General features: G+C 45.1%; 1 protein-coding gene across 1 annotated transcript in view; it reads left to right on the top strand.

Moving 5' to 3' along the window:
• LOC149288373 (arf-GAP with SH3 domain, ANK repeat and PH domain-containing protein 2-like) overlaps positions 1–17,025 on the top strand; it is a 71,357-nt gene extending 54,332 nt beyond the window's left edge. Inside the window, exons 10-28 of the mRNA XM_089491893.1 lie at positions 4,961–5,064; positions 5,150–5,219; positions 5,694–5,781; positions 6,551–6,599; positions 7,555–7,721; positions 9,750–9,883; positions 10,048–10,142; positions 10,237–10,426; positions 10,889–10,974; positions 11,158–11,273; positions 11,846–11,913; positions 12,231–12,344; positions 12,583–12,832; positions 13,619–13,783; positions 14,262–14,424; positions 15,265–15,329; positions 15,661–15,761; positions 16,497–16,619; positions 16,951–17,025. Coding sequence (XP_089348019.1) covers positions 4,961–5,064; positions 5,150–5,219; positions 5,694–5,781; positions 6,551–6,599; positions 7,555–7,721; positions 9,750–9,883; positions 10,048–10,142; positions 10,237–10,426; positions 10,889–10,974; positions 11,158–11,273; positions 11,846–11,913; positions 12,231–12,344; positions 12,583–12,832; positions 13,619–13,783; positions 14,262–14,424; positions 15,265–15,329; positions 15,661–15,761; positions 16,497–16,619; positions 16,951–17,025 — 2,223 coding nt within the window. The remainder of the gene's footprint in view (positions 1–4,960; positions 5,065–5,149; positions 5,220–5,693; positions 5,782–6,550; positions 6,600–7,554; positions 7,722–9,749; positions 9,884–10,047; positions 10,143–10,236; positions 10,427–10,888; positions 10,975–11,157; positions 11,274–11,845; positions 11,914–12,230; positions 12,345–12,582; positions 12,833–13,618; positions 13,784–14,261; positions 14,425–15,264; positions 15,330–15,660; positions 15,762–16,496; positions 16,620–16,950) is intronic.
• Positions 17,026–17,536: the final 511 nt, after the last annotated feature.

The raw sequence follows: 17,536 nt of genomic DNA, 5'->3' as shown, positions 1-17,536 counted from the left end.
AGAGCGGATGTAGCACACATACAGATACCAGCGCTGCCAATACCCGACACACCGATATGTTTCTTATAAAGATTATAAATGTTGAGTCGCGATCATGATGCAGACTGATGTGCTGAGAGATTAACCGTGCCGTAACTCAAGAATGTGTTTTCTGTTGTCTCTTTTTTTCCCCCCTTGAAACGCTCGTACCTTTTGTGACCGAAGTCTAGAAGAGTAAGTGTTCTATTCAGTTACTGATTTGTTGTAGAACATGCTTTCCATGATCATTCCTGTTGTGTGCATGTCTGTTCTTGAACCGTACCATACAATGTATGCAGTATTTCCAGTGTCCTCGCTCTTCATTAGTCACGTTTGTAATTAACCCTATGTCTAGAAGTGACACCAAAACCATAACACATTTTACGCGTGGGCTCCTAGCTTGCGTTTTTGCCCAGGAAGAACATTCACGTGGTGAGCCTTTAGTCTTGAGGGTAACCATTGTTTTTCTAACACCGGGAAATGTTGTCACTCTGTGTGCTTGTACAACGACTAGCGTTGCTTCCCCGTTGTGCTTCATGGACACAAAATCCAGGCGTGAGCCCAATTCGCGGTGTATTATGACACAATTGTATTAAGTTAAGAAAGATGGAAGTGTCGTAAATATCAACCATCAAGGGAAGACAACTCCTGCAAAAGATGGGAACCGCTCCATATGTTTAAATCTCTTATTTTGGGGCATATCTTGGGGGATATTCAGGTTTGGATGGGGGTTATATTGGTAAGAAAGCCCTAAGCGCCAAACTATACAAAAGGAAAGCTCGTTCTGTTTGCTGATGTGGACGGTGATAAAATCAGACTCATTGCCACAAACCTCCCGTGACGGCAGCCGCTGACCTGCTCCAAAGCGTGCATGGAAGCGTGTGAATGGAATGCCTGCTGGGAACCTCGCGCTGTTTTGGATTTAATAAGAAAAATGGATATAGCCCTATTAGCCCAAGAGAGTCCTTTTCCAAATCTGAGACCTTTTTTTTTTAGCTTAGAAAAATGTATAGTAAAGTTTTTGGAGGCCTCAGAGGTCTCTTCTTCTGGTGTTTATATTTACAACTCAAAGAACTTCTTCCCAATTTTCAGTACGTAGCAGGCCCGGACTGGCCATCGGGTTTGCCCGGTGGGCCGGGCTGGATTGACTTAGGGGCTGATAGAGCTGCTGCTCCAGGCCCCTACCTTAAAATAGGCCCAGTCAGTTCGGTCCTGACCTCTACGGCCGCATTAATGCAGGGCATAAGGGGCACCTGCCCCTTAAGCCCGCCGCAACTGCGACCGGGTCCGCCACTCTAAGGGGTCGGGAAGCCCCCACCAGGACCAGCACAGGGTTTAAATTAAAACATCGGGTTTTTTGTTTTTTTTTTTAACTTTATTTAACATCCTCCATTTTAAATAAAGTTTTTGTTAACTTTATTTAACATGGAGGATGTTAAATAAAGTTAAAAAAAACCCCCAATGTTTTAATGTAAGCCCTGTGCGGCCGCAGACCCCTAAGGCCGGCCCTGGTGGGGGCTTCCCGGCCCCTTAGAGTGGCGGACCCGGTCGCAGTTGGGGCGGGCTTAAGGGGCAGGTGCCCCTTATGCCCTGCGCCCAGTCAGTCCGGTCCTGCCGCGGGCCCGGCCGCAGTTGCTGTTTGCTCCAGCAAACAAGGTAAGTAGGGTGAGGGAGGGGGGTGCAGTGAGAAGGGGCAGAGGGGGGTTAGATAGTGAGAAATGGGGAGAGGGGATAGATAGTGAGAGGGGGAACATAGTGAGAAGGGGCAGATAAGATGGGCAGAGGGGATAGTGTGAATGCGTATATGAATGAATGAATAAATGTGTGGATGAATTGTGTGAATGCGTATGACAATTAATGAATTCATGTGTGGATGAATTGCTTGAATAATTTGTGAGACTGCATTAATGAATGTGTTAATGATTTGTGCGAATGAGTGAGTAAATACAAAGATGGTACATGAAGGGTGGGCTTTAATAATAAATAAATATGGGCTGCTCGGGCTTAAATGCCCGGGCCTATTTTTTGTCCCAGCCCGGGCCTGGTACGTAGTGATACATTTTCCTTGGACTGACATATCATTTTTAGGACAAGCTGTTGAGAAGGTATTTACCTCTCTTTATCAAAACCTCTCACAAACCTGTCCTAAAATAACATATTAGTCCAATAAAAAGTGTTACAACGTAACTGCAATGCAGATATTTTGGTTTTGATACCAACACGGTGGGAATAAACAGGAATGAGTAGCAGTTGGCCGTGGAAGGAGAAGACTAAATCTGTAATGGCATGGCTGAGCGCGTTCCCCTTTCATCACTCCCTACCTTGTTGTCGACGATGTCCCCTTCCTGAATGCGTTCATAACCATGCCTTATCACTAGGCAGCCAAATATACAGAATGCCAATAGCAGGCCCTGGGCTAGTGGATATTAAATATATAGATCTTTGCTTTCTGTGGCCATGCGGAGGCGTTGGGGTAGAGAAGATGTGCCCTTGCCAGTTAGTTTGTAGCAGGTGGGGAGGCGGTAATGGCAGATGTCCCACGTTTATGCTTTGGTGAGCCATTTGGCATGGAGCGGGTTAAACAAAAGCGCTGGTGGCAGTAACCACAGGGGATTAAAGCAGCAGCCGCCGGTGGCAGTTTAAAGATTGTATTACACCGAGACTTTTCAACAAAGCCAAACAGCTGTGAGCAAAACCCTAGAGAAACCAGAAATGCAAGGATGGAAGTCAAGAGGAGACGGAACTCATCAGGGAGGCAACGGAGGCAAGAAGCCGCTGCTTTCCTGGAAGCAAAGATCGCCTTGTTAGAACGATCTCTTAGACCATAGACTGGGGCGGTATGAACAACCTGCGCCGACACATTCATGATTTCCAAAATACCGGATGTGCCATCAGCCGTGTCACAGAACATTTACCGGCCGAGAACGCTGCACGCAGTCCTTTGCACAACACAGGGAAGTCCTCGTAGTCTTCGAAGAGTTTATTGCATTCCGTATCTATGATTTCTCAATGTAAACGATTCTAAAGCATCTTTCAAAAGTAATCAGAAATGTACAATTTTAAAATAGAGAATTTGGTGTAACGTTTAGTGCTTTATGTGTTTATCACATTGTAAAGGTTCTGTTCCACTTGGCTCGATCAGTAATAGCTCTAGCGTCTCGTATGCGAAGCAGCAAATCATAAGAAGAGCTGGGATTTCATTTTTTCCTCTGTAGGTTTAATTGAGGATGAACAGTAAATATTTAAGAACACTGTTCTGTTTCTATGGTAACAGCCTATGCCTACTTTTGGGTCACATGAAATTACAAAAAAAAAAATAGGAATGAGGCAAAATTGTACGTGATTTAAAGACCTATTTCCAGGAAGGGTTCGGACGTCCAGCAGTACAGGAATGATGTTTCTAATGCTAACCCAAAAGAATCTCAGTCCTACAAACCATACGCTGAGGTCTTCCTTTTGGTGATCCAATAAAAGTTGCTAGATAATAAAGCCTTTTCAGCTGAAAACTGACATCCAATTGTCCTAAATACAGGTCGGGTTTGTCTTATTATAGAGAGATGAACCACGTGCCATACGTAACATGGCGCTGGGACATGGAAAGCTCTGCTGTGTGGTTGGACACGCTCAGATCTTTAACACATTGATTCCCAATGTTGATTAGGTTTGGATTGTAAAGCCGCCTGGCTGATAAAAGGATGATTGACGGCTTACTGACCCTGGCATCTACTTTGAGCCTGAAATGGATCTGTGGCCGTGCGCTCTTGAAACATCTTCCCCGCACGCTAGGCGTTTACACACACGAAGATCCCGCTGTATTCCGTATTCACTGCCGTGGAATGAATTATCAGCAGTGCACTTTGCGCAGGTTTAAAACGCGCATTACCAAAGCACTTCATTTAATTAGGGCATTGATTCGCTCTTTTTATTACAGATTTAACTTAGGAGCGTTCTTATATATATATATATATATATATATATATATATATATATATATATATCCGCAATCTGCTGAGCTGTACCCTAAAAGCATCATCCGGTTACCGCAGAGAGATCGATACGGAATCAACGCAAACTCTTTCTCTCCCGCAGGGACTTGGTTAAAACTGATGATCGTGCGTATTATTTAAGGGACATTCGTACTGCCGTAACTGGCCAGCGTGTCCGTTAAAAAATAGTGACGGCTGATGGCGATGGGAGTTATGGGAGCCCTGGGTATTACTTTGCTGTGTGCTTATGGAGGAATTATCAAGGAAATGGAAAATTGGTTGCATTTGTTTTTTTGCTTTGTTCTGGATTTTTGATGCATTTATTATAATTGCTTTCTCTGGCATGTTACGCAAGTAAACCTTGGCAGATCTCTCATTTATTTTTTATTTTTTAATCACACAAAAATAACCCAGAGGGATTTGAGTTATTTTTTTATTTTTACGGCCCCCGCCTTTCAGCGTCTGCTATTGAATCTGATGATAATTAAACATTCCCTGAAAAATTATGAATGAGGCAAAATTTCCCCCAAAAAATGTGGGCACCAGGGATGACGTTTCTAATACACATCTAGGTATTGAATGTGAAAATTCAGTAGAGTAAGTGGAACAGCACCTTTACGTGTTACATTTCTATATCATTCTCCTGGTATTTTATCATGTATGGGTTTCACGTGTCGACCTTCCTCTCCGTATCCCCTTTTCCAGCTGGCTTGCTTTTATTTGCAAGGGAGGGCAATTGAATGAAATATGAGGCTTTCACCCCTACTTGAGGCGTCATTAGAGGACATATTATTATTTTTTATTTATTGTTTTATATAGCGCCTTCAAATCCTGTAGCGCTGTACATGCCCCAGACCGTTTACCTGCAGTGTCCATTACTGTACGGGCTACGGTGGGCCAACGAGAACGTGTCGTAATAAAAGGAATCGTCTGTTCTCCACGTTTTTATTTACCAGGATTCTCAGATCCGCCAGAGCACGGCCTACAGCTTACACCAACCGCAAGGGAACAAGGAGCACGGCACGGAGAGAAACGGCTTCCTCTACAAGAAGAGCGACGGGTAACTCGCTGCCGCCGACACTTGTCTATTGACGTCCTGGTGCGTTGTAATTTAGCGGTATTAAAACAGAGAAATTCTTTCCTAGATTAAGAAAAGTTTGGCAGAAGAGGAAATGCTCGGTTAAGAACGGATACCTCACCATATCCCATGGCACAGTAAGTATGTTCTGCTAAGTCCCAGCCTCAAGATAAAGATTATTGGTATGTTTATCAGTTTATTTCACACATATATATATACCCAGTGCTGTATTTGGGGGGGGGTCACTGGTCTAGGGGGGATCCAGGGCAGCCCCCAACTCTCCCCGATGGTCTGCTGCGAGGCTTCTTCGTTTGGAGTCCTGGGCTAAGACATCATATGTATGGAAACAATACAATGGAGGTCTATGGACTCCATTATACATCTAGAGCAGCTTCAAGGGAGGTTTTTTCCCCTCCCAACCAGCCCATTGAGAGGCTGATGTCCTATTAGGGTGACTGGCCACTAGTGAAGTGACCCAGGGGGCCGCTGCCTTCCTGGATCCGCTGCCCTAGGTAATAAGCCTGTGGCAACCACATTGTCTCCTGCACAAGAAATAACACTAACAAGTCACACAGATCCGTTTATGACCGTGTATCATCTTTTGGTTTTAGGCCAATATCCCTCCCGCAAAGCTGAACCTGCTGACCTGCCAAGTGAAAACCAACCCGGAGGAGAAAAAGAATTTCGATCTCATCTCTCGTAAGTCTGCCTGAAGACGTCATTGTTATGTTATAGGGCTCCCTAGGAGTAGACAGGATTGGGGCACCCGGTTTCTATTGTGGCCCCGGAAGCTGGTAGGGGTTCTCATTACATAGAACGCGAAGGGTTAATGTCATTTTATACAAAACCAAGGGGCATCAGCATTGCTGTGTTGCACTAGACGAATTCATAACCCAAGTATACCTACGTTTACGCTTCGGATTTTCTAGCAAGTGGTGTCTGTGGCTCCACGATGCGCTCGTTATGTCTCCGGAATTCACCGCATTGTAGGATGCTGCCAAGTCTATTGTGGGGCTGCGCATGTGCACACAACGCTCTTACTGTAAATCGAGCTTTACATAGTAATACATTCTGTATGTTTGCTGGTGATACAGCCAGTGCGATAGACGTACACGTTTATAATATAAATCGGCTTTCTTATTCTTATACCCGTTCACCGGTATCTCTCAACCTGCAAAATGTGCTTCCTCGCCCACTTCATTCTGAGGAGCTTTTAACAAGTTTAATAAAGCTTCTGAACCCCCTGTTAACTCATTTTTGGGGGTCCATGGCAAATTCTCCTTTTTAGTCATTACTTCAGGTTTTTGGGTGGGCTTCCTTTAGACTTTGGCTTTACGCGTAGCTACAGATTGTGCGAACTGCGCATAAAGATGGAGGTATACTGTGGGCACGCGGGGCGATCGCTTTGGCACGCGGTCCGCAACGTTCTGAAATATTTCTGCTGCTCGATGCTTGTGTTTTGCTACAGATGATCGGACGTATCACTTCCAGGCGGAGGACGAGCAGGAATGCCAAATGTGAGTCTGCAGCCGAGCCGTCTGCTTTTTAAATGATTTGTTATTTTCAAGCCTTGTTATGAGTTTTTATCATTTGGAATCAAGCTGATGAATTGAAGGTTTAGTAACGTTTACCATCAGACTATTGGTGGAGAAGAAGTGTTTTCTATGCAGAAGCCGCGGTTATAACACAGACTTCTGATAACGCTGTGTGAGCCGCGGGGGGCACCGGAGCATGATGAGGCGGTCCCGGCACTTTAAGGCCGGCGGCTGGATATGAGAGGCCAGCCGGTGCGTTTTATGCTTGCGCTGTGTGCGGCCGTTCATATCCAGCTCATCTGCTGCTGGTTTTTGTAAAGAGGGCTTTAGGTTTTTGGTTTTTTTTGCTCTTTTCTCCGCCTAGAGGTTACCATGGAAACTGCAGCTTACAGCACAATCATTTCAGTGCTAATAGGTGACCCATAAAGGTCAATAAAACCCTTATTTGTAAGAAGCTGTGTGATGTTAGTTGGCGTCTTATTGTTTGCTTATCTTATAATCCTTTTTTGGGGTGGAATGGGTGGAATCCGTATCTTCAGTGTCTGTTGCAGGCTTGGGAATGAGGATACAGTACGGAGGTTTGCCTGCGCTGCTGGGTTCGGGGCTTTGGGTTTATAGACGGGGGCTGTAGGTGTATCGAGTCAGTCGCATGTGGGGTCTCAGTTCATCTTTGGTAGACTATCGAAGGAGGGCAGGGAGAGATCTGAGCGTCCTCCGCGGCGTGTTTTATTACACCCGCCATAGCGGTTAATTCTGCCTCTTGTGGGTCCGCTACCAGACCCGTATTGTGTTGCTCCCATCACTAGCAGGCATGTCAGAGCAGACATGTTTGCACCTGGGGTGAAATCCCGTTTGTTTCTGGAGGGTATCTTGTGATTACCGCCTCATACAGCTAGTTATCTGAAAGAAGCCTTGTGATAATTCTCTCTGCGTTTAGATGGATGTCGGTGCTCCAGAACAGCAAAGAAGAAGCCCTGAACAATGCGTTCAAAGGAGACCACAACACAGGCGAGAACAACATCGTGCAAGAACTCACCAAGGAAATCATATCGGATATCCAGAGAATGCCGGGGAACGACGTGTGCTGCGACTGCGGAGCTCCAGGTACCCTCTCTACCCGTCTGCGATAGGCTCTCTACCCGTCTGCGATAGGCTCTCTACCCGTCTGCGATAGGCTCTCTACCCGTCTGCGATAGGCTCTCTACCCGTCTGCGATAGGCTCTCTACCCGTCTGCGATAGGCTCTCTACCCGTCTGCGATAGGCTCTCTACCCGTCTGCGATAGGCTCTCTACCCGTCTGCGATAGGCTCTCTACCCGTCTGCGATAGGCTCTCTACCCGTCTGCGATAGGCTCTCTACCCGTCTGCGATAGGCTCTCTACCCGTCTGCGATAGGCTCTCTACCCGTCTGCGATAGGCTCTCTACCCGTCTGCGATAGGCTCTCTACCCGTCTGCGATAGGCTCTCTACCCGTCTGCGATAGGCTCTCTACCCGTCTGCGATAGGCTCTCTACCCGTCTGCGATAGGCTCTCTACCCGTCTGCGATAGGCTCTCTACCCGTCTGCGATAGGCTCTCTACCCGTCTGCGATAGGCTCTCTACCCGTCTGCGATAGGCTCTCTACCCGTCTGCGATACCCTCTCTACCCGTCTGCGATACCCTCTCTACCCGTCTGCAGGTATAAAGCAGATGCCTGATATGTGTTTTAAGGAGGGTTTCTCTAGGGACCCTCTAAATGAGCAAACCCTGAGATTCTTTGAGTATTGGCTCTTTAATAGTTCACCGTAGAGATTCTACTGCGTTTACTTTTTCATTGTGGCAACCAAAATGTTCCAGTAACAGTCCTGATGAAGCCTATGACTTGTCAGGAGGTGCTGAGAATGTGAACTAAGTCACCTGTATTCAAGTATGCGATGGTCAGAATATGAAGGAGTCGCTCCAGACTATGTGACCCTGAATATCTGTATAAAAAGCCGTAGACTCGCCCTCGGTCATGTACAATGTATAGATAAATCAGTGAGATTTAATTAAAAGTCACCATGGACTGATTTAAGCATTAAGGCTTTATTGCCGGATAAACTAGAATGACTGGTCCTTCATTATGCATCATTAAGCGAATAAATCCCTGTAGGGTGAAACCTGAGAACTCCCCGCGATGTCCGTAGCATTGAAGCTTGTGTATTATAAGACATTCCCGGTGAAAGTCACCGTAGTTACATGTCGCAAGTCTTTCTGTGTGTTATTGTTGAGCGCCACCAAACCATGTCGCGCCTGGCTTTATAGCAGAGCTCCGCAAGTGCTTAATTAACCCTTTCTGCGGAACTGGAATTACTTGTTTGTGTAGAAAAACATTGCGTAACATCTCACAATGTAGAAAAAGCAGGACTTGTTCGGTTTCTCTCTTATTCTTGTACGAGTGTTCGGCCAAATATTCATAGTGCCGTGAAAAGCCCAAAGAACTCTACCCATGTTTTTTCTTCCAGTCAGTGAAACAAACCATGGCGGCTTCACAGATCCCTGGCTTTAGTGACATCCGGGCTGCGTTCACCCCCCAAAAAATCTGCTTGTTGATTTCTCTGGCAGCACAGGTTCAGGCTCTCTCAATTTGTTTAAGCATTGTATGATACGCTTCTATAAAACATGCCGAGAACAAAGACCGGGCTCCCCTTTAATTCCATTGTCCACGATCTTTAGAACTTTCTCCCAATCCAGACTTAGATAAAGCATCTGTCTGTATCCAAGAGCTCTCGTTCCTGGTAGCCTCGCCTTTCCGAGAGGCCTGATAGGATTTCTCATATTAATGCCGAGCGCAGAACATTAATACCTGGAGAGTATATTCCATTCCGGGGTCCGGCGGGAGAACGCACTGCGCCGATACGGATATTGGCCGGAGAAACGTGGCTCTAGCGCTACATCGAGCAGCAGGTTCCTTGAGATGACTCCGTTCTTGGAAGTTGACCTTGGCGTTTTGTCTCGGAATCCTGGTGTTTATACGTATAATCGTTTAATCGCCCCGTACTCCCTGATCTGACCATCCACAAAGACATCTTTATCACCGCAGACCAATTATTTAAGTAACCGTCTGAGAATGCCTATTAATCCTGACCTAGTCTTTATTTTATCTCTTCCATAGATCCCACTTGGCTTTCCACAAACTTGGGTATATTGACATGTATTGAGTGCTCGGGGATTCACCGGGAGCTGGGTGTGCACTACTCGAGAATACAGTCACTCACACTGGACGTCTTGGGGACTTCTGAGCTCTTGGTATATACTTACGTTATCGTGAATCACCCTGTGGGTTCCTTGAGTAGTCGTCTGGATAATCTTTTCTCACTATCTGCTATCAAAAAATAATGTTTTGCCGTAAAAACGTTAGTTTCCTCGTACGTTCTGGGCTGCAACGCTTCTTTCTGTGTCGCCCCCTTCAGCTTGCCAAGAACATCGGGAATTCCGGATTTAATGAGGTTATGGAGTTTTGTCTGCCTGTCGATGAAGCCACGAAGCCATCTCACAGCAGCGATATGTAAGTATACAGCGGCTCGTTAAACGGGGGAGGGGGGGACGCCTAAACATCCCCTACGTATCGATCGGCCCGTGATCTACTCTCACTGTTTCAGGAATGCCAGGAAAGACTACATTACGGCGAAATACATCGAGAGGAAGTACGCGAGGAAAAAATACGTCGATAACACGTCAAAGCTGCACAGCCTCTGTGAAGCGGTGAAAATGAGAGACTTATTTGCACTGATACAGCTGCACGCGGATGGTGTGGATCTTACCGAGACCATTCCTCTGGCTAACGGACATGTGAGTACACCGACAGCAGTTACACCGACACACCTACAGCCCACGCCACTCGACAAGGGTTTCTTCAGCATGCGTGGTGATTGTAGCGTGATGTGTATGTGCTTGGGATGGTCCGAGTAGCTATGTTTTTTGACTGGTAGATGTCTGTCTGTACCACTGTTACAGCCAACGTGTTAGCACGGTAGAGAAGTGGAGCGGCCTTCCAGCAGAAGCGGCCGTAATAAATGCATTTTATACAGTAAAACAAGACAAATATCCAAGTACGGCTTGATGTTCTAAAGCAAGTAGGGATAACGCAATGCTTTAAAGAGCACTTTATTGCTTCAGATAAGTTATTTTTATCAATGCTAAACAAAAGCTATGTCTGGTATCTGCCGTTCTGTACTTGAAAACGGCGCAGGGGAGCTTTACTTTTTAAGGGTGCGATGTGGATTTCGAGTGTTTATATTCTCCTTCTTCTAGGAACAAGGAGAAACGGCCCTCCACCTCGCAGTCCGATCCGTTGACCGCACTTCTCTACACATAGTGGATTTTCTGGTACAGAATAGGTGAGATTTATTCATTTTTTTAATGCGAATATATGGTCCCAATGTATCCTCCCCTAACTTCTTTACCACTATGTCATTGGCACACTAGCCCGTCCATCATACTATAGAAAGGGGCCGGGTAGCGGCCCCCAGACCGGCGGCAGAGCATCACTTTGTTCATTCTGTGTGTTTTTTGTCTTTCAGTGGGAATTTAGACAAACAGACTGTGAAAGGCAGCACAGCGCTCCACTACTGCTGCCTAACGGACAACGCCGAGTGCCTTAAACTCCTGCTCAGGGGCAAAGCCTCCATAGAAATCGGTATGTGCTGAATGCGACGCTCCCGGGGGTTCAGCTCTTATTTAACAGAGACTTACACGCCATTGGCTGCTGCTAGTCACGCTTATCTCAGGGAACACGCTTAAATACACCTCCTGCCTTCTGCCGGAACAACTGGGGGAGGGGGGTTAAAGTCTTATTTCCTAAAGAAATCCTGCATCGATTTGCATGGAGGAAAATGCGTCCAAAACATGGAATGGGGATGGAGAGTTCCTATAATCGTCTGTGACTGAGTCATCACGAATACTTTAATGCTGATATCTGATGACGCAGCCGGGTGTCTTCTCGGAATGACGTCTCATCAATGTGCGATATTTTGGTGATGGTGACATCAGAAGGGGATCTCATTTATACTCGTATCAGTAGGTCCTGCCCCCCCTCCGCCAGCCACACGCTTCTTTCCTGGTGCTCGTCGGGGTATCTATCAGCCTTGGATTTCCGGCAATGCAAATAAATTGGGTTTATTGTGTTTCCGTTTGTGTTGCTGGAAATTGTTAATCGGTGTTGCCCGTCCTGCAGCCGACTAACAGCCTTTCTGTCTTAATGGATTGCAGCCAACGAAGCAGGAGAGACTTCGCTGGATATAGCCAAGAGACTGAAACATACGCAGTGCGAAGACCTGGTGCGTCATATAATTTAATGCACACACGCGCACACACACACACATATATATATATATATACACACACACACACACATGCAACTTTCTGTAACGTTAATAAAGTAATAATTGTACTTTAATTGTATCTTCAGCTTTAAAGCACTATTTATCACTTGGCACTTTCCTGGCTAGTTCACTGGCCATCAGAGCTCTCGAGTATAGTTCACATCCATATATATATATTCTGTGTATTCTGTATAGATTCTGAGATTCTTCATTGTGTGTTTCCGCGCGTAGCTTTTGTAGACCGTTACATGTCGTTCTGCGCATTTTTTCAGCTGATGCAGGCACTGACCGGCAGATTTAATTCCCACGTTCACGTTGAGTATGAGTGGAGGCTCCACAACATGGATCTGGATGAAAGCGATGACGACGTGGATGAAAAGACACAGGTACCATTGTAAAATCTCATTTTAGTCAGTATGTATAGAAACAATCTGAATGTTGTTGGGAGCACCACAGAGTCCCGTGCAACCCCAACAATGAAGAATGCATATTAAAGTACTTTGTGAGTAATTTTTAGCAAGCCTGAGGAGCAATGTATCTAATGGTCTAATGTATTGTCGGTTGCAGTTTATTTTCTGTCTCCTGTTAATTTGCGTTTATTCTCACCAATCTTTGATCACGCAGCAGCCTAGTCCGAATCGCAAGGAGGACAGAGACAGACCTCTTAGCTTTTACCAATTAGGAAACCCGATTCAGCCCAGCATGGCCTGTCTAGCCAGAGATGTGGCCAATGTTGCGAAGGACAAGCAGAAGTTCCTGCCAAGTATGCTGCAGAACGAGACCTACGGAGCCGTGCTCAGTAACTGCAGTATCACGGTGAACGCAGCGGCAACCAGCAACGCACCGCCTTTACCTCCAAGGAACATCGGCAAAGGTGAGGAAAAGGATGCCGGCTTTCTGCTACAATCCTTTACTACTTAGTTGCCATTTTGAAATATATTTCTGTGATTTGGGGTCACTTTGCTGTTAGAAGGTTAACAGAAAATAACTTCCTTGGTCCGTAGTCCTCTAGCCTGGGAATCGGATCTGCCCCAGACATTGAGAATCCTATTTATCCACTATTTGTCCAGTAATTTCACTTTGTGTAAGATGCTCAGCTCCTTACTCAGTAAACCTAAATATCTTTTTTTGGCTTTTCTATGTTTGATTCGTATGTTCCATTTTCAATATGCAATATTAATATATATATATCATGGAATAAAGTCCAGCCGTACACATAAAAATACACTATATGGCCAAAAGTATGCGGACGCCTGACCATCACCCCCGTGTCAACGTCTCGGACGTCTCATTGGAAAACCATGGGCATTAATATGGAGTTACTGACGTCTGTCTTCTGTAACGTGCTAAAACCAGGGTAGACGTGTTCCTCGGGGTAGTCAAGCTTACAGATTATGGTCCCACAGACGCTATGAAATAAATTCTCATTTACTTTACAAAAAAAAAAAAAAAGTCTTATCTCGAGACTGTTTTAATTTTGTTGGTTGTAACGTTTATTAGTAAATAAATTAATTGGGTGACAAATAGATTTTCTTGACCGTTTAGAGCCTAGCATAAAAATAACAATTTTGAGAAAGCTGTAGCGTTCTGTATTTCACGCTAAGCGAGTGCGTTTGTTAGAAGAATGACCGCTTTTCACCGTCCTCTCTGTCCTCTCCAGTCCATTCGACTGTTTTTGGCAGTAGTATACACACATCTTCCAATACCCAGGCCTGGAAACCTAACACAGTGGGACTTGAAAGCGGCAACAGACAAAGGTCCTCATCGGATCCGCCAGCTATTCAGCCCCCTGTGCCACCGATGCGCGTAACTTCCACTGCCACAAGTACGTGTCTCTTTATTCCCCCCCGCCACGCAAGAGGGAGATTCTGTATGACTTGGGCTTGTGCTTTGTGGAATATTTGTATCATTTTATTGTTTTGCTTCTAATACGTGTTCAGGACACACATAGTCCCGCGCTCTCTGCGATAGAAGAATGGAGCCCCCGGAGAGTCGCTCCTTTACTCTCCTTTACCATCCGTCTGTAATTCTGTGTGATTGGGGTAAAATCACTGCTCGACCCCAAATATACGTAAAAATGAACTACAAGTGCAAATTGAATGCTGCAAGGAGAATAAATGAAATTTTAAGACTCATTCGAAACCAAAGCATCACATCATGCATGTAGAATCTCTCTATTTGAGTGTTCTGATGTGTATATATATATGTATTTATTTATATATAATTAAAATGTATGCATACGTGTCGATAATGAACACACAGTAACAACTGTATATTTAAATGGCATTTCTGTGTAATTTCAGATCCCCCCCCAGTGCCAGTTGGGAAGACGGCGAGCGTTCTGGAAGCCCTGAGCCAGCACTCCAAACAGAGCTCTGCGCCCCCCATCTCACAGAGCAAGCCCGTGCCCCCCCCGGTCCCACCTCAGCCGCCAAACCGCCTGACACCGAAAAAGCCGGCGCCCGGGTAATTCTCTCACTGCGGCCTTTGCTTCATCTTCCCGCACCAGACACCGTGTAAAGGTTTCGATAAGTGGACCATGTACTGCTGGCTTTCTGAGCAGTAGAACGTTCTACAAACCCAATCAGCTTCCATAGTTACTTTCATGTAATTTCATGGCAAATGGTTATATTTAATATTGGGATATTTTTTATATTAAGCGAATCTTACAGAAAGATACGTTAGAACACAAAGAGGTTTTTCAAGACATTTGGTATTATTTGTATATTTATAATTTGTTTGGGAACGGGTAGAAGAATAACAGGTGGCGTCCTTTTATTAGGTCTGACCTTTTCTCTAATATTTCGCTTTCAGATCTGTTACGGATAAACGTTAATAGCTTGGCCAGTCTGTTTGCTTGAGGTTACTTCTCCCACGCGTAAGACAGGACTATTCGACAAGTAGAGCGCCAGACATGATATTCTGTTGATATACCCCTCGATAAAGGGTTGGGTGACTGATTGTATTAACAGGAATTGTGTGCGTTTCCAGCTACACGTGGCAGACGGATACCCCTGTCCTACTCTGTAGTATTTAGTCCCGGATTAAATGCTTATTTCCATTCCTTCCAATTTGTTACGGATAGGGTTTAGAAACCAGCATATGGCAAGTTTAGACAACGGTTTCATTTCATCTTCACGAAATGCTAGAATGTCTGCGATATGCGAAAACCAATTGGGGTACACGGCAAATACAAATATATACGGTGTTATCAATGCTTTGCAACTGGAGAGATAAACATGAGACGGGGGCAACAAGATCACGCGCTGGTTTATTCATCAAGGTGTTTGTGTTTCCGCTCAACAGAATGGAGAAACCATCTGTCTTAAGCAAAGGCCAGCCTGTTCCTCCAGCAGCTCCGCAGCCTCCAGGTTAGATCTTAACGTTCATATCGGTTACTAGAACCCGGTGTTACTATCCACACTATACAGTCTACAGCTACTAGGTGTGATTTTCTAACAACACCCATCTATAGGGGAGAGTACTAAAATAATGCATCACCAAATTGCACTAGAAAGGACAGATGTACAGTGATAATAAATAAATAAACAGCTTATACGGATCACCGTTTATTATTTTGCTCGGATGTATGAATCTCATTTGATCGTCTTTACATTAAAAAGCAAATGTAGGCTTAGGGACTGATGAAGATGTGAATTATTGTCTCTGTTGTGTGTTCACACTTGTTCTTTAATTACATAGTAGAGCCGTCTTCTGACGCGCCACCTTCCCTGACGGCACCTAAACCCAGCGCAGGAGGTCCCATGCAGGCGCCAGCACCCATGCCTCGCAAATCACAGCTGGTGAGTACAGATTTATAAGAAAAATAGCGTGTGCTGTTTGTATTGCGTGTGCTGCCCATCATGACACCGGTGACAGGTAAGCAACAAGTAATGTTTTATACTGAGGTACTCTTCGTTAATAAACTGTTAATTAAAGGGGCACTCCAGTCATCATATGACGGGTACATGCTGCCTGTATGTTTTCATGTTGTCTGCTTTGCAAATGCATGGGGGAGATTCTGCCAATCGCCCCCCACCCCAATAACCAATGCATTTGCCCCTTTCCTCTAACCCTGCTGGAGATGCATTCAGCTCCCTGCTTGTAATGTACTCGCCTCCAGTTGTATCCAGAGCTGGTTTGAGTGATCGCTGCATGCAGGCGCTCTGTTTAGACCCCAGTGCCCACGTGTTAATGAGGCACTTCTCTACAACTGATTGGCTTCATAAGCCGCAAATTATTATTAGGAACATCCCACCATTGACTCCATTGGAAGTACTTTACTGTTACCAATTGACAGCTTAAGCAGCCAATCAGTGGCAAATAATTATGGACCATGGAGGAATAAAAAAAATCTGCAGTATGGCTACAGGGAAGTGTTTCATTGATTTTGACTCATTTTGGAAGCGTGCATATTAAGTACTTACAGGGTACTTCGGTACGCATTATTCTATAGCAGTGACAGTCCCTTTAAATACACCTTTTCTTTTCTGGCAGATGGAGTAAATGTTCATCTAGCAATTTCTTCTCTCTCACAGGCAAAAATAAAGCCAAAAAGGGTGAAGGCGATATACAACTGTTCAGCCGACAACCCGGATGAATTAACATTTTATGAGGGCGAAATTATCGTGGTGGATGGAGAAGAGGACCAGGAGTGGTGGGTAAGTATCACTCACGGTTTGCTTCTGAATGAGTATAATGGGTTTCTTGCGTAGAGGTTGAGGATGTCCGAAGTTGACGTAGAAGAAACCCTCATACAGACCCGACTCCAGCTGTGTCTGAACCTTTATCATGGTGGCGGCTCCACTGAGCAGAGAACACGCAGAGGTCGCCAGGGAACGAGCGTTTATATGGCGGCGTACGCGTTTTATTGTTCATATAAAAGTATAGAAATAAACTAAACCCGATGTTTAGAAATCAACAGAAATATTTTTTGGAGAAAGAATGTACAGTAACGTCTGCATGTAGAGTATAATGCTCTGTGTATTACAGATCGGACACGTCGAAGGAGAACCGGCCCGGAGGGGGGCATTTCCGGTATCGTTTGTGCACTTTTTTACGGAATAACCGGTTAACATTACTACAAAACGATTGAAACTTGCTTTTTTCTGCGTGGGATTTGAGCCAAGCAGACGGCGTCTGCAGAAATCTGAGCTGGAGACTCCGGGGCCGCTATCGTACGCGCTGCCTGCAGCCACTCCTTCCGCTACGACCGAAAAGAAATCGTAACGTTTTGTTTGGACGCTGGTGTATTCCTTGTATATTTATTTTTCCTTAAAGGAAGTTTCCTACAAATCGGATGTAGATATTCATGTTGGACACTAGAGATCGCCACAGTCTTCTAAGGATCTTTTGTACCCTGCCGGCTTTCTATGATCAATGGTTTATTCATGGCGTCCTGTTCTATGTTGGTGCATTGCAGGGCGATGTACTAAACACTCACCTGCAGCTAATGGGTTTAATGTCTTTCGGGAATATATTTTTGTCTTTCTGGTTAGTAAATTAACGCTACTTTTTTTTTTTATATAGAACTAATCATTTCACTCCTGTGATCTAATAAATAACCAGATGAATCAAT

Source organism: Sceloporus occidentalis, unplaced genomic scaffold (assembly GCF_023333645.1).
Source record: "Sceloporus occidentalis isolate IW3139 unplaced genomic scaffold, rSceOcc1.0.p SCAF_52, whole genome shotgun sequence".
Classification (NCBI taxonomy): domain Eukaryota; kingdom Metazoa; phylum Chordata; class Lepidosauria; order Squamata; family Phrynosomatidae; genus Sceloporus; species Sceloporus occidentalis.
Note: the sequence above shows the minus strand (reverse complement) of the source record. Positions and strands in the feature narration are given on the sequence as shown.